The 13,664-nt window shown below is 32.0% G+C and overlaps 1 protein-coding gene across 1 annotated transcript in view; it reads right to left on the bottom strand.

Moving 5' to 3' along the window:
- The window catches only part of LOC105365670 (uncharacterized), a 30,847-nt gene extending 18,080 nt beyond the window's left edge, over window positions 1-12,767 (bottom strand). Inside the window, exons 1-2 of the mRNA XM_011503896.1 lie at window positions 12,515-12,767; window positions 8,093-8,218 (exon numbers count right to left, since the gene is read on the bottom strand). Of these exons, the coding sequence (XP_011502198.1) occupies window positions 8,093-8,183 (91 nt within the window). The 5' untranslated portion in view covers window positions 8,184-8,218; window positions 12,515-12,767. The remainder of the gene's footprint in view (window positions 1-8,092; window positions 8,219-12,514) is intronic.
- Between the last annotated feature and the right edge of the window lie 897 nt (window positions 12,768-13,664).

Below are 13,664 nucleotides of genomic sequence, written 5' to 3'. Positions count from 1 at the left end.
TGAAAAAATTGATATTTAGAAAATTATAAATTATTCCAATAATTTATCGGAAAAAAAAATTAATTATATCATTTGTTTGCTATAAGTAAAGACTATAAGAAATAATATACGGGTATTATTTTACGAAAATGCAAATATCCAAATAATTTATTAAACAACATATAATGTTGGAAATGAAAAATTGTAATTTAAAAAATATATAAACATTAGCTATGTTATAGAGCATTAATTTTGTATTATTCAGCAAGGTAATTGGAAGATCTTGATTTCTTGCATTTAATCGGTCCGATAGACACTTTACTCATTAATTATGTAATAAAATTGTAATAAAAAAATTAATAAAATGCAATTTCGTTGAAAATGAAAATGAAGATATTAACTATTCAAATAATTTTACGTTATTGAGATTAAGTAAAAAGAAGTGTCGTCAGATATACATAGTAATAATAAGTGCATTATTTTTTTAATTTTTCGAAATAATTATTGTGCATTGCAAAATAAATATTAATATTAGATGCTAAAGTTTAATTATTTAGACATTGTAATTTACAGTTTTAGTTATTTTTAAATAAATTTCTAGTCATTCATTAATCTTTGTATAAATTTGTCATTCTTATTCGTGTTATTGTGTTATTAATTATAAATTTATATACCATACATTAAAATGAATAAAACAAAAAATAATTGCTAAATAAAATAACAACTTTTGTTATGATCATTACAAAAATTACAGTAAGCAGTTTTAAAGGTGATGAGATTAAAATGTCATTTAAATGTTTATAGATGCAAAATCAGAAATATCATTCCATCTAATTTTAATGAAATTGTAATCTTAAATATAATTAAATATTAAAAATAATTAATGACTGTTTAGCATTAATAATCAGTGTGTGAAAAAATATTGTAAATGTTTAACAATTTCTGTTTAATTAAATAAGTGGAAAAATTCGAGGGATCTAAGTTCGTATTTTCTTATATTACAAAAAATATTTGCGTTCATTTAGTTTTTGCTACATTTGCAACCTCATAAAACTCGTGACTTCACAAATTATTAGAATTACTCGTTATCGTCGATCTATATTCAGTTTTTATCTTCTTCGTTTCTCAGCATTTTCGCATTTATTCTGTTCTATCTTTCTTTTAGGCCATCCTTTTCTTCGTGAATGAGCGACTTAGTCTCCCTTACATTTAACCTCCGCAATATATCCGATCTCGATTTTCATTCCTGTCTCACTCTCATACTTTATTCCATTGTCTTCCTCCTTTTTCCATTTCACGCCTCGGTATTTTCAGCCTTTCCCACTTCCTTCCTTTCGCTACCGTGGACTAACAATATTTTACTACACTCTCTAGGAAAACAAAGCTACTTCGGTTTACGTTACTAAGTCGAGTGTGACAACCGTGAGCCATAAAATAATTCGTGACTATATTTGGGCGTCAAGTCTGCTAAAGGAAACATCAAGCTCATTGATACCGAAGCTGTGCATATTTTTAGCATAACATTGAATCAACAATCGAATTACTTGCTGAAGACAAACACCTCTCCCATCACATTTTTCATAAGATTCTTGAGGACAAGCATAAATAGGCGACCGTTCTTCGCGGATTCATCGAACTATTAACGAATTTATATTTTCATATAAATACCTCATCTTTGCTCTCTAAATTTTACATAATTTTTTACTCGTTATATTTCTATGAATACTCAAATAAATCTCTAGTACTCACTTGTTCATTATAGACTTTTTTTATCGTTTGTTTTACTATCACTTTTATCATTGATTTGGAGGATGATTTCAGAAAGGCTTGTAAATCTTAAATGTATTAGACTATGTGCATTACATTTTCCAAACATTCTCATTATTTATCACTATACAGATAAGAGCATATTTTATTAGATTTAGATAATTGTTTATATTTTTGAAGTAAATAGATGACAGGATGACAGATGTATAATAATTATTAAGAATAAATCTCTATTTCATACATTGCAAAGATAGTTTTAACACTTTACAGATACGGAACTCGTATATGAGAAATAAACAATAGGGTTAGAAAGGAAATAATAAAACTTCGAATATAATATTTCCATGCAAATTCATGTGGCCTTATAAGTTTACGAGGATAATTCAAATAATTACATAAGATCGCAGGATGAAATTATAACTTGATACACAATAAAATTCAATCGAATCATATATAAACTCCGTATAGACTCTATACATATAAACATATATAGACTCTACCAGCAACAAAGTTCAGAATTCAAACATTAATGAAAAAGAATCAAAGCGCGGATCAGGCAAAGCCAAAAGCTGCTGCAGGATGCGTAAGCTCGTATTCGATTTCCTTCAGTACGAGATTTTTCGATCGTTTTGCACCAATGAAAGAAAAGACGATGGCACAGCATCGCTATGAATGAAAGAGCTTAAGGAGCCCTTTTTTCCCTTATCCTTTCACCTTTTTTTACTCTCTCTCTCTCTCTCTCTGTAGGAAAAATAAAAAATTTCTTTGACCTATCCGCACTAATGAAAACGTTTCTTTCATACCTCAATAAATGTATTTTGTACGGCTGATAAAAAATATTTATATCATAATTTGATTTGTAATAACTAATTTTCTCTCTCTCTCTCTCCCCCCCTCTCACTCCCTCTCTCTCTCTTCTCTCTGTATATATTTAAAAGAACACGCATGCGCGCGTGCAAAAGCATACAAGAACGAGCGCATACGTGTATATATATATATATATATATATATATAATATCTTTCATTTTTGCAAATTAATAATGCTTTATATTAATGAAGATAAAAGAAAAAGAGCGTATACGCAAAAGAATTTAAAGCAGTCACTAAAGTATTTTATCAAAATGTTTTATTAAGGGTGGATTATGAAGTATCACCCTTTTGAGCTACTTCAAACTGATGCTAAAGAATGTAATTTTTTTATTAGGAAATGCTGTTGAAATACGTGATAATTTCGATAAATATTTATCATATTTTATTTAAAAAGAATAATTTACAAAATTAATCAATATTTCAATTTACAAGAATGTTTCATTACTTTGAAATTACAAATATACTTGAATTAATCAGAACTATGAATAAGGAAATAATATAGTTTGATTATTCTGTGATTAAAACAATATAAAATTATAAAAAGAAATCTATAGAGACGGAAGTATTCCCTTGGCGTACTTGTCACGTCAGCGAAGAGGGAGTAATTATTTTCTTCCCCTTATTCTTATCCTCCTTGTTCTTCCTTTTTCAGAAACGTGGGCATGAATAGGGTGATAAAAATGTGACTACATTATGTGAATAAAGAATGCGACGTGAATTTAATTGGACGCTGGTCATCGAAGGTTAAAACAACGAAATGTTTCACCGCCACCGCCGATTTTAATGAGAGGTGAGTAGGAGTTTCATGCGAAACGCCAGTATATTTTGTGCAAGGGGTTTACTAACTATAGTTCGTCTGAAAATATTATTTTCGTTTTACCGCTTCGGAAAACGTTTTGATGCGTTAATGTGTACAGCACGCACGTCGACGATATCTAATGCAAATTCAGCAGTTAAGGAGCATTAATAAAATATTCATTGCTTACATTTTGATCAACATTGCTTATAGTCGTTGATAGATCGTTATTAATACTACTACGCAAATATACTTGAGCATATTATTATTGCATTGATAATTCGGTAGAGGGTTTTTTATAAGTGGAGAAAAATTAATGAAAACATATAGAGTTAGGTTTGAATTAAGTAAAGTTTTGAAAATTAAATCTGTATCACTTAATTACTGCAAACTACATTGAGATTTATTGGTAAAATGTTGATATTTCTACTTTATACTAATGCTACTTTTCGCAAATCCACATTATAATCATTGAATAAAATAAAATTGTATATTTCATATATCAATTTGTGGTGCATTTGTCACATTGAAATAAGCATGTTATAAAAAGCTCGTTTATATATTCTTGAAAGCTCGTTAAACGCAACCAAAAAAATTAACATAATACATAAAAGTAAAAAGAGGTACTTCATTGAGCCTAAAACTTGTAAAGTTTATAAAATCATAATCTAATCGTAAAAATCTGTTAAGAATAAAAGCCCTTCCGTTTATAATTATAATATTCGATACAATCATTAAATGATAATTATCTTCATATTTGATATAATAATTTGATAAGAAAATAAAATAAAATGAGCAATTTTTACGCTGAACAACTAGTTATAATACTACTAAAAGTTCAATAAATTTGTAAATATAATCATATTCAAAAGAACCACAAAGCAGGAATTTCATTTATTTTCAGGAGTTTTATTAATCAATTTAATTTATCAGAAATAGTAAGGCATTATTTATACTTTCTATGCATAATATATATGGATTGAAAATATATTTATTATCAATCCATCATTAGTGCAATGCAAAATGTATGAAATTAACAGTTAGCTAGGAATTCTAAGGATGCATTCACAACGTAGATCAGCGATCGCCCAGTTGTCTTTTCATGCCCTCGATACGTACCTCTATCTAACTATTTTTTATGGAAAAGTCTAAATGAACTATACACTTAGACTATCACTTCTGTTTTTCTATTTAAAAGGAAAACTTGATTAACTAATTCACCCATTACTGTACATTTTTTTAAATCAAATTTGAACTGCGAATTTTAATGTTAGGACATTATTTGATTCATGTTTAATCGATTGTGTGATGCTGAAAGACCATTGTAATGAAAGAAATGAAGAATACATCTCAGAAAGAGAGGGGGGGAAGGAGACAGAGAAAGAAAAAAACATCTTTTTTCACTGTCGCCTGGAATTACAATTGTTTACTATAGAGGGTAGACTAACCAGGATAATAAGAGCGATTAGCTTGTGAATGTGCCTACTTCCTCATTGTTTTTTACCCTTCCAACCATTTACTTACTCGACTAACTTTTCAATCGTCACAATTACTTTCTATTATATCTTACACATTTATTTTAACGCCACGTTATACTGAATAGTACTAATTATCCGCTATACAAAAATAACTTGGCTGAAAATTACGATTGATTTAAGTCACTACTTTAACCATTAGTCGATAACATCTGCAATAATTCCTGTAAGTTAAAGGACCATAAGTAAATTATATAACTTCTCGTCAACAGAATATAAGGAAATAAAAGTATTAGATCATTTTTATATGTAAATTCGTCTGTATACATATGTAAAAAATATAATAAGTTATATCATAAATATTAAATAAAGATTAAATCTTTTGCCATAATTTGTATATCAGGAAATTATGATAAAACTGACATTTTCTATTGTTTTATAACTTTTAATAAATATAAAAGTTTAAAAAATTGTTAATATTTATAATAATTATGTTGATCTGAAATTTAATCGATAGTTATATAAAAATTCTTTAAGAAATCCGCGAATTCATTATTCTTTTAAAGTCACTTACACGACATTACACGAAACAAAATGAGCCACGACGTAAAACTAAAGTCTCGATCTCATTAAACAAGAGCTTAGTCCAGAAAAATTCACGTGTTCGCACATTTAGTACGTAATTTACTCGTTGTAACGGCAGCATTTCTAATCTCGTCAGTCGTCTCACGTTTCAAGTTTTATAATATGAAAGAGAGGGTGAGAGGGAGAGGGAGCGAGATTTTTGAAGTAAAGGTACATCCCTCGAGTTATATGCATACGTGTATGCAAATGTTACAGCTCCCGCTACTTCGAAACATGTTTAGGTAACTGTTAAGCTTCGCCGAAATTAAGTTTTCCCTCTCTATCACAATAATGACAAAAGATATCAGAATTGTGTAAATTTAACGAATCTTTTTATCATCTTAGCCATGTAATTTAATATGTATTTTAAGCCAGTTAGTAGTGAGGTTTTTACGTATTCAACTCACAGCTAAATCAGCCACTAAAATCAGCCGGCCTTTCTTTCCCTTTCATCCCCGTAAGAGCTCCTAACTCACACTCTCTAATAATAATTTCTCTGTAAAATGACTAAAATTTAAAAAGCTTTTCCTTTCGTTGGCACTTATTTGTAGCTCGACAAGGAAATGCAATTCGACGTCTTTCTAAAATTTTGACCAGCGAATTAGTGGACGGAAGAAGAGAGGCGAAAATGCCCTTCCTTTTACAATTTATTTTTTTCCCGCGAGATGCTGTAAAAGTGACGGAGTAATAGCCGAAGGAAGGGGAAAGATTTCAAGCGGGTAAGAAATCCAGTTAAGTCGTCCAATGAACGGACGGAAAAGATATTATTCGGGTCTATCTTCAGCTTGGACAACTTCGATTCAAAATTCACAACTGTCGTCCCGTGTACGCGAATAAAAACAGAAACTTCAAAGCGATCCGATACTATAAGTCATCTTGGAAAGACTAGCTAAAGTTATACGTAAAATGGACGAGGAAATTAAATCAAGAGCTCATAATACGAAAGAGAGAAGTGTCAGTGGACCAGGCAAGCCGAAACTTTTAATTAACATCTCATATTTATTCATAATCCAGAGTAGTTGGATAGAGATGACATTATAGCCAGAGGCATGGCGACTGATGAACCATCCTCGAGGGAGCGCACAATAATGTCAAATCTCCAGTCATACTTATAGTCGAGTTTCCCTTTATTTCGTCGCGTCTGTCGGCTTGAACTACCAAAGCCTAATTCTAATCCAAGCTGCTCTCTGTTAGCAGCCACCCATGCCTTATTACCACACATATATAACTCTCATTTATTTCTTTTTTCGTAATGCGAAAACGAGAATTTTTCTCAGCGGCAACATATAATATCGTAAATTAATCGCACCTAATGTATACCCGGACATAAATGTAATACGATTGTATTAATAAAAACTTAAAAATCTTCCGAATATAATACACTTTGACATCCAAGAGAGTTACAAAAAACAAGAAACAAAACGAAAAGCCAAAACGCGTAGATTCTTTCTTTCTTTCCGAGAATACTACGCGCGCTGCAGATAAATGTGAAGAAATAGCTGAGTGCCAGAAGGGAGTCTCGAATGAAGTAAACAAGGGAAGAAATAAAGTGTACACGCGTGTTTCTCGTGGTCTTGTCCAAAAGTCCGGGGGTATAAAGAGCGTGAAAAAACGATGGTAAACACCTGGAATGTGACTTTGCAAATATAATGTGAAGGAATGAAATAAGGATGTAACAAAAGAAAGAATAGGAATATGCGAGTCGAAGAAATAAAAAATTCGAGGAGTTTAAAGCAAGGATAATGTTAAAAGGATCTCAAGGAGCTAAAGGGGGAGGTAAAAAAAGCGAAGGAGGCTGCATAGAAACTACCGGAAAGAAAGTTTGATAGGAAGCAAGGAAGGTATTATCGCGCAATCCTCTATGCATTCCCACCTTTCTCGACTGCGATCGTCAAAACTTTCAAATCCTTCAGTTTTTCTTATTACCCAACGCCATTGCGAAATGGCAAATGAAGAAACTCTGAAGTTACTCTGAAAAGAGGAGAAAACTAGTAAAACGAACACGCAGCTAAGAAACTGCTCTAACAACAGCATTAATTTACTGATAATTTTAATAGGCAAAGTATATATTTCTCTTGTCGACACTCCATACATATCAACACAGCATTTTTTTAATAATGCCATATTCATACTCGACGCGTAAAGTAATTCGAAGTGTCTCCGATAAAAATGATTGATTATGAAAAACTGAACATCATACTTTTGTCAATGGTAAAATTGTTTGAAAATTATATAAAACCATTATAAACGCAACTGGCAGGTTATAATACGGAACGCGCCTGTTCGATCGAATAGCATTTTAATCAAATATTCGTATAAAAAAGTTCGACGAACATGCGCAAATAATATTTAAATTTACAACAAGGCACATCCGTTTATACATAATTTCATATAATCAAATGCGCAACGCAGTGGCACCGGGTGTTACTACATAAAATAATTCCGAGTGTACGCGAGCCGATCTATAATGCCTATTCCTCCTCACTCCTCTCACGCAGAATCTTTTACAGCTGGACCTGTCACGGACAGGAAGCATTGCTGTGGACGTGAACTACTCCTCTTAAATGAGTCGTGTACTCACATTTGCGAAGTGCGGCTGGACTCGGAGCAGCGAGAACAAGGAGAGCAGCAAGGAGAAATAGCCCGAGGCCCATTGGCTGGAACTCGGCCATGTTCTTGGTCTCACTTTTTACCCGCTACCATTTACCTGAAACATACGAAATTCGATCACAATTGACTTCCTTTTTTTTTTTTTTTTTTTTTTTTTTTTTTTTTTTTTTTTTTTTTTTTTTAAGGAAAAAAGTTTTCCAAGTACAGTTTCTAAAGGGGCAAAAAGCAGGGAATATCAGTGCTTTTAAAAAGCTTTCTATCCCGAATACTCTTAACTCGGAACGTCGACACTCCGCGCCGCAAATTCCCGGACAAGACCTTCTTTTCTTGTCGACGCCATGCAACTGCAAGGTAAATAAATAACGACACATTATCTAAAAAGTAACTAATATCGAGCATAAGAGATAATATTAGTAATAATCCGAAATTATATTCAATAATTACATTATTATTATAAATTTGTATACCGTAAATTTGTATTCAGTTTTAATTGAATTTGTCTGTATTGTGTTTGGAAAAATTGAGAAAAATGATAAAGCGTTGACTTACTTAGCAAAAGATGCATTGTGATCATGACATCAAGCCCCGACCAAGAAAAAGTCGACGAAGGACGTAATTAGTGAATATTTTCGAATGAAGCTAAGCGCGCGTAGTCACTTCTTCTTTCAGATCTTCAAACGATACATCCGTCTTTTTTACTTTTACGCTTAAAAACGCTTAAAAGGAGTCTCTGTTATTTATGTATTGTCGCTTTCCTACATCTCCAACTCTTTTCATATGAAAAACTTTTTACAAAAATTTTATAAAGCTAACTAAAATAATTCAATAAGTTTATTGCTTTTAAAACATATATCTTATCGTTTTTTATTGTAAAAATTAATTAGAAAATAATTTGAGGATTATTTATTAGCACATTTCACTGTAATTATCGGTATTCTATTTGTGTCATACAAATTGTCAGCCATCAAGTCAAAAAATCCAAAAATATTAATATTCGTTGGGCTCTTCGAATCAATAATTCATACCTTTACTAAAACGCGAAAATGTATTCGCTATAAAAGGTAAAAAGAGATGGACATGTGAATTTTTTTGTGTTAATGCTTAGACTGTGTCCCTCTCGCCAAGTATCGAGCATCTGTTCACGGTCGAAAAATAAAAAAATTTAAAGATGCGTTGAACTACAAAATTCATTATAAATATAAATATTAACAAACGCAGTATGCTATAATATGGCAAAAATAAACTAGTAACTATGCAGTCATGATTATCGATCAGACTCGAAGAATTGGCTTTCACCATACTAAAGAATGGACGTCAATGTACACATTTTGATATCATCTAATGATCTGGATTGTTTTTTTCATAAATTTAATGCTACATTGATAAATTTATAGGAAAGATATAAAGATATTATATTTATATTCCTGTTTCTCCATTTGCATAAAAAACAAATATAATGGATCGACCTTTTTATTTAATTATATATCAATGTTATCCTAAGAATATTCATATTATTTTTATAAAGTGACAAAGTAAATGGCAATAGAATAAATTATTTAAATTCCGTAAAATCCTTATCAAAGAATTTTTCTCAATAATTGATTTGCTTTTAAAAACATTCTCACAAATATTATATTCTCTTAAATATATCATTTATTAAAAAATATCGAATATTAATAATTTTGGATTGAAAATGCATTAATTTAATAGTATTTTCGAAAAATTTTCAAACGAAATTTCTAGAATATTTTATTACTTAAAGGATTACAAAATCGGTAAAAATAAAAATATGTAACCGTTACATTATACATTTTTATATATGAGTTTATTTATCATTTTTAAATATATAATACTGTTTATTTAAGTACATAATACTATTATTTATTGTATATTTAAAGTTTGTAAAAAAAAAAATGCTTCAGAAGTCCTTACAATAATTAATGTCATTGGGTTTGTCCGACCATTTACGTACACGTACTACTACATCATGGTTAAATAACAGTATTTATACATGAAACTTGAATCATAAAAATCGTAGTATTTTTTTATAGTAAATTATTAAACGTCATGAAGTAAAATAAGATAAACAGAAAGCAGATGATGACTGGTAAGAACATGCAAAGTCAGTAACTAATGTAAGGAGAACAAAAAAATGAGGAGTGTGAGAGTGGGAAGATGCCGCTTCGTCGGCGAAATAAGCCCTATACGAAACTGGTTTGCCAAAATCTTGTATTTATATTTCTGTATGTTCTCACAAAATGCCGAGTTATCTGTACATGAAAGAAGCAGACATGCGCCTGCGCTAAATCCCCCGCCCCCCGTGATTTTGCAAGCCATGATCACTCGCTCATTCTTCGGACTTACAAAAGCAGACACCGCGAAAACACGACTCGCATAATCGCAGGAATAAAAAAATCAACAAGTAACGATATAACAGCAACCTCAATACAGATAGAATAAAAGTTTGTGTAATTGTTCATCTACCTAGTCTCTTATATTTCCTTCTGCTGCTCTTTTCATTAAATTTTTTTACATGCGCCGTATCGTAGCCCTTAATAATTGTAAAGGCTAATGAAATTGGTTTTTCATAAGTATTAATTTGCAATCACTTCGCTCCATCTCACGTTTTATAACCGAGAATCAGCATAATCGCGATGAAATTACTTAAAAAGATAAGGTTCGATTGTACAATTCATTTGGGAAAACCTATTTTTTGCAATAAAAATGCATGTATTCCAATAGGAATTCGTTACATACAATGGTAAATCTATTATTTCTTTGTAATTCAATAAGCAAAATAAAAGTAAAATATTTAGTAGGAAATATTTCTGTACAGAGTATTGATTAATAGCCTTTCACTGTACAAAGTTAAATAAATCATTTCGTTTATCTCATCGATCATGGATTATAATGTGTGTAGCCTATCAGAAACTATCTAAAAACTTTATTAAAAGTGTCTGTGATAACTTGAACTGAGAAAATCAAGTTTTTGCCATTATGCTTGATGTTAAGGCTAATAACGAAACATGTTTCGTTATACGCAATCACCGAATGGACAATCCCATTCAAAATTCCACAATGCCTTGCCGAGCTACAGACGGTACTGTAAACGACTCATAAACCCTATCATTCGAAGTATAATCATTCTGAATTAACACATAGACAAAACCTAAAAAGTATTAAGAAATGAAAGTATCAAATAAATAAAAATTAGACCTTATTCTTTCCGACTCACAGATCTATTCGAGAAAGCTTAGACGGTGATCCAAGGATTGAGAGCTTCTCCTCGGAGTTGGTTGTGGTGGACCTTCTTATAATGCATCGGTCGTTATTGCGCTGCAGTGGTGCATTCACTGCGGCGTGGACTGCACGTGCAATTCACAGGGTCGGACGAGATAAATGGATTTATTGTTAACCGTATAAATGCTGCTGTATGTATCTTTTCGTACCAAACTTGAAAGCGTCGCGTATCTTTAATTACACTTTATTTCCGAGTGACATGTATATCATGTGAGAAAATCAAAAAACTTTTGCACTAGTCGATACAATGACCTCTTTATTTTATTTTTTGTACTACTACACCTTTTATCATCACCACTATCCTTGTTGTTATATTTCTACATTTTTTCAATACTCACCTTTACCTAGACGAACGTGACGATGAACACTCGATGCTCGTAATTCAATTCCAACTGAAAACTCAGATTTTCTTTTATTCTGACTACAGCCGTTTTCCGCAATATTAGATTTTTTTGTTTCACATTTTCAAATTCAACAAAATTTTAGAATATTTTAAATACACTTTTGTAATACCTTTTGATACTTGCTACTATGATAATCATTAAAAAAGCCATTTTTAATTCATAATACTTATGAGAGTGGAATAATTTCTAAATACTTTTGACTTCTAATTCATCACTTTTTCATTAGATATTGAGGTTTATTTGTAAAACATAGTAATAGTGGTTGAAAGATTGAAATGAATCCACAAAAAATTTGCTGCTTCAATTTCTTAAGCTAGTTTCATTTTTTCATCATTTTTTTTTAGTTCAAGCCCAGCTCTATACAACATTTTTCACTTTTTTACCTTTCATTAAAAAAATATAAGCACTTTTAATTCAACACTGACCTACATTACACGACTCATAATACTTTCGGGGATTACAATCATAATCCAATTTTCTTTAATTTTAATAATAGATACATTATTAATAACGTAAATTTTATAAAATTTTGTGCAACCTCGGGTATGAATTTACCATTGAATAAATAAATTTAATTTTGTGTCGAGCAAATGATCTTCTTGCTTGAATAAGTAAATAAATTGTATCACACGCGTAATAATAAACTGCTTTAGTAATATGAAATGCAGAATAAGAAAGAAAATTCTCACCTTCAATATTTCCTTGGTCTCAGTGTTTAATTCCGCTTAGATGACGATGAACAAAGGCCATCGCACGGTGCTTTCGTGAAGTCATGGAGTGAGAACTTTAACGGTAAGAAGAGAAGTTGAGCGACCAAGGGTGATTGAGAAAGTAAAGCGCGCGGCTATCGAAAATGTGGCGCGAGATTGGCGACGACGCGACACTCTTACATTTCCTACTACTAGCTGCGGCCTTTTCGGTATTTTCTCTCTCCCTCTCTGTCTGTCTGTCTGTCTGTCTGTCTGTCTGTCTGTCTGTCTCTCTCTCTCTCTCTCTCTCTGTCTCTCGATTGACACACGTACAAATGTAAATATGTAGACAAGGATGGGATGAAAAAATGGATATGGTTGTCGAACACGCGCTATTGGTTGCCGGCGCACCAGAGATAAAAGGATGTAGCGAGTAAGAGGTCGTGAGAAACCTTGCGACGGCTGGAAGCTTCAAAAGCTTTCTGATGCAGTGGTAACGCCGAGGTTAGCGCTCGCCGTCATAGCTCGGGTCGAAGCCTGCGCAAGCTTCTCTCACTCTCTCTCTCTCTCTCTCTCTCTGCCTCTCTCTCCCCCTTTCTTCCTCACACTCTCTCTCTCTCTCTCTATCTCTCTCTATCTCTTTCTCTCCCTATCGCTCTCCCTCTCTCACTCTCTCTATCTCTTTCTCTCTCTATCGCTCTCCCTCTCTCACTCTCTCTATCGCTTTCTCTCTCTATCGCTCTCCCGTTTCACACTGCATCGCTCCCCACCGTCAAGCCATGAGAACGATCCCCGCCATTCGTGGGCGACGCTTTTTTATATTTCGAGTTTCCTATGTATGCCTCCTCCTCTACCTTCCCATCCATCTGAAACTTTTCACGATACTACCTATTATATATTAAATATCTTTGTTGATATTTCGAATGTATCTATAAACTTTGAAACTCTATGCCTAAAAGATAGTACCTTAGGATGTAGAGAACCAGAAGAATGTGCCTCGTGCAGTGTACCAGTCTGCCAAAAGACTGAAGTTTGGATTCGAATTTAACGGAGAGATGTAAATGCGATTTCATAAACACTTAAATTATAGATAATCTTTTAAAATTCGGACAATTTTAACAAATTTTTTTTATCTCGGTAACTTTTATTA

The sequence above is a fragment of the Ceratosolen solmsi genome, unplaced genomic scaffold (assembly GCF_000503995.2).
Source record: "Ceratosolen solmsi marchali unplaced genomic scaffold, CerSol_1.0 scaffold53, whole genome shotgun sequence".
Taxonomy (NCBI): domain Eukaryota; kingdom Metazoa; phylum Arthropoda; class Insecta; order Hymenoptera; family Agaonidae; genus Ceratosolen; species Ceratosolen solmsi.
The sequence above is the reverse complement of the archived record's forward strand: the minus strand, read 5'-3'. Positions and strand labels throughout refer to the sequence as shown.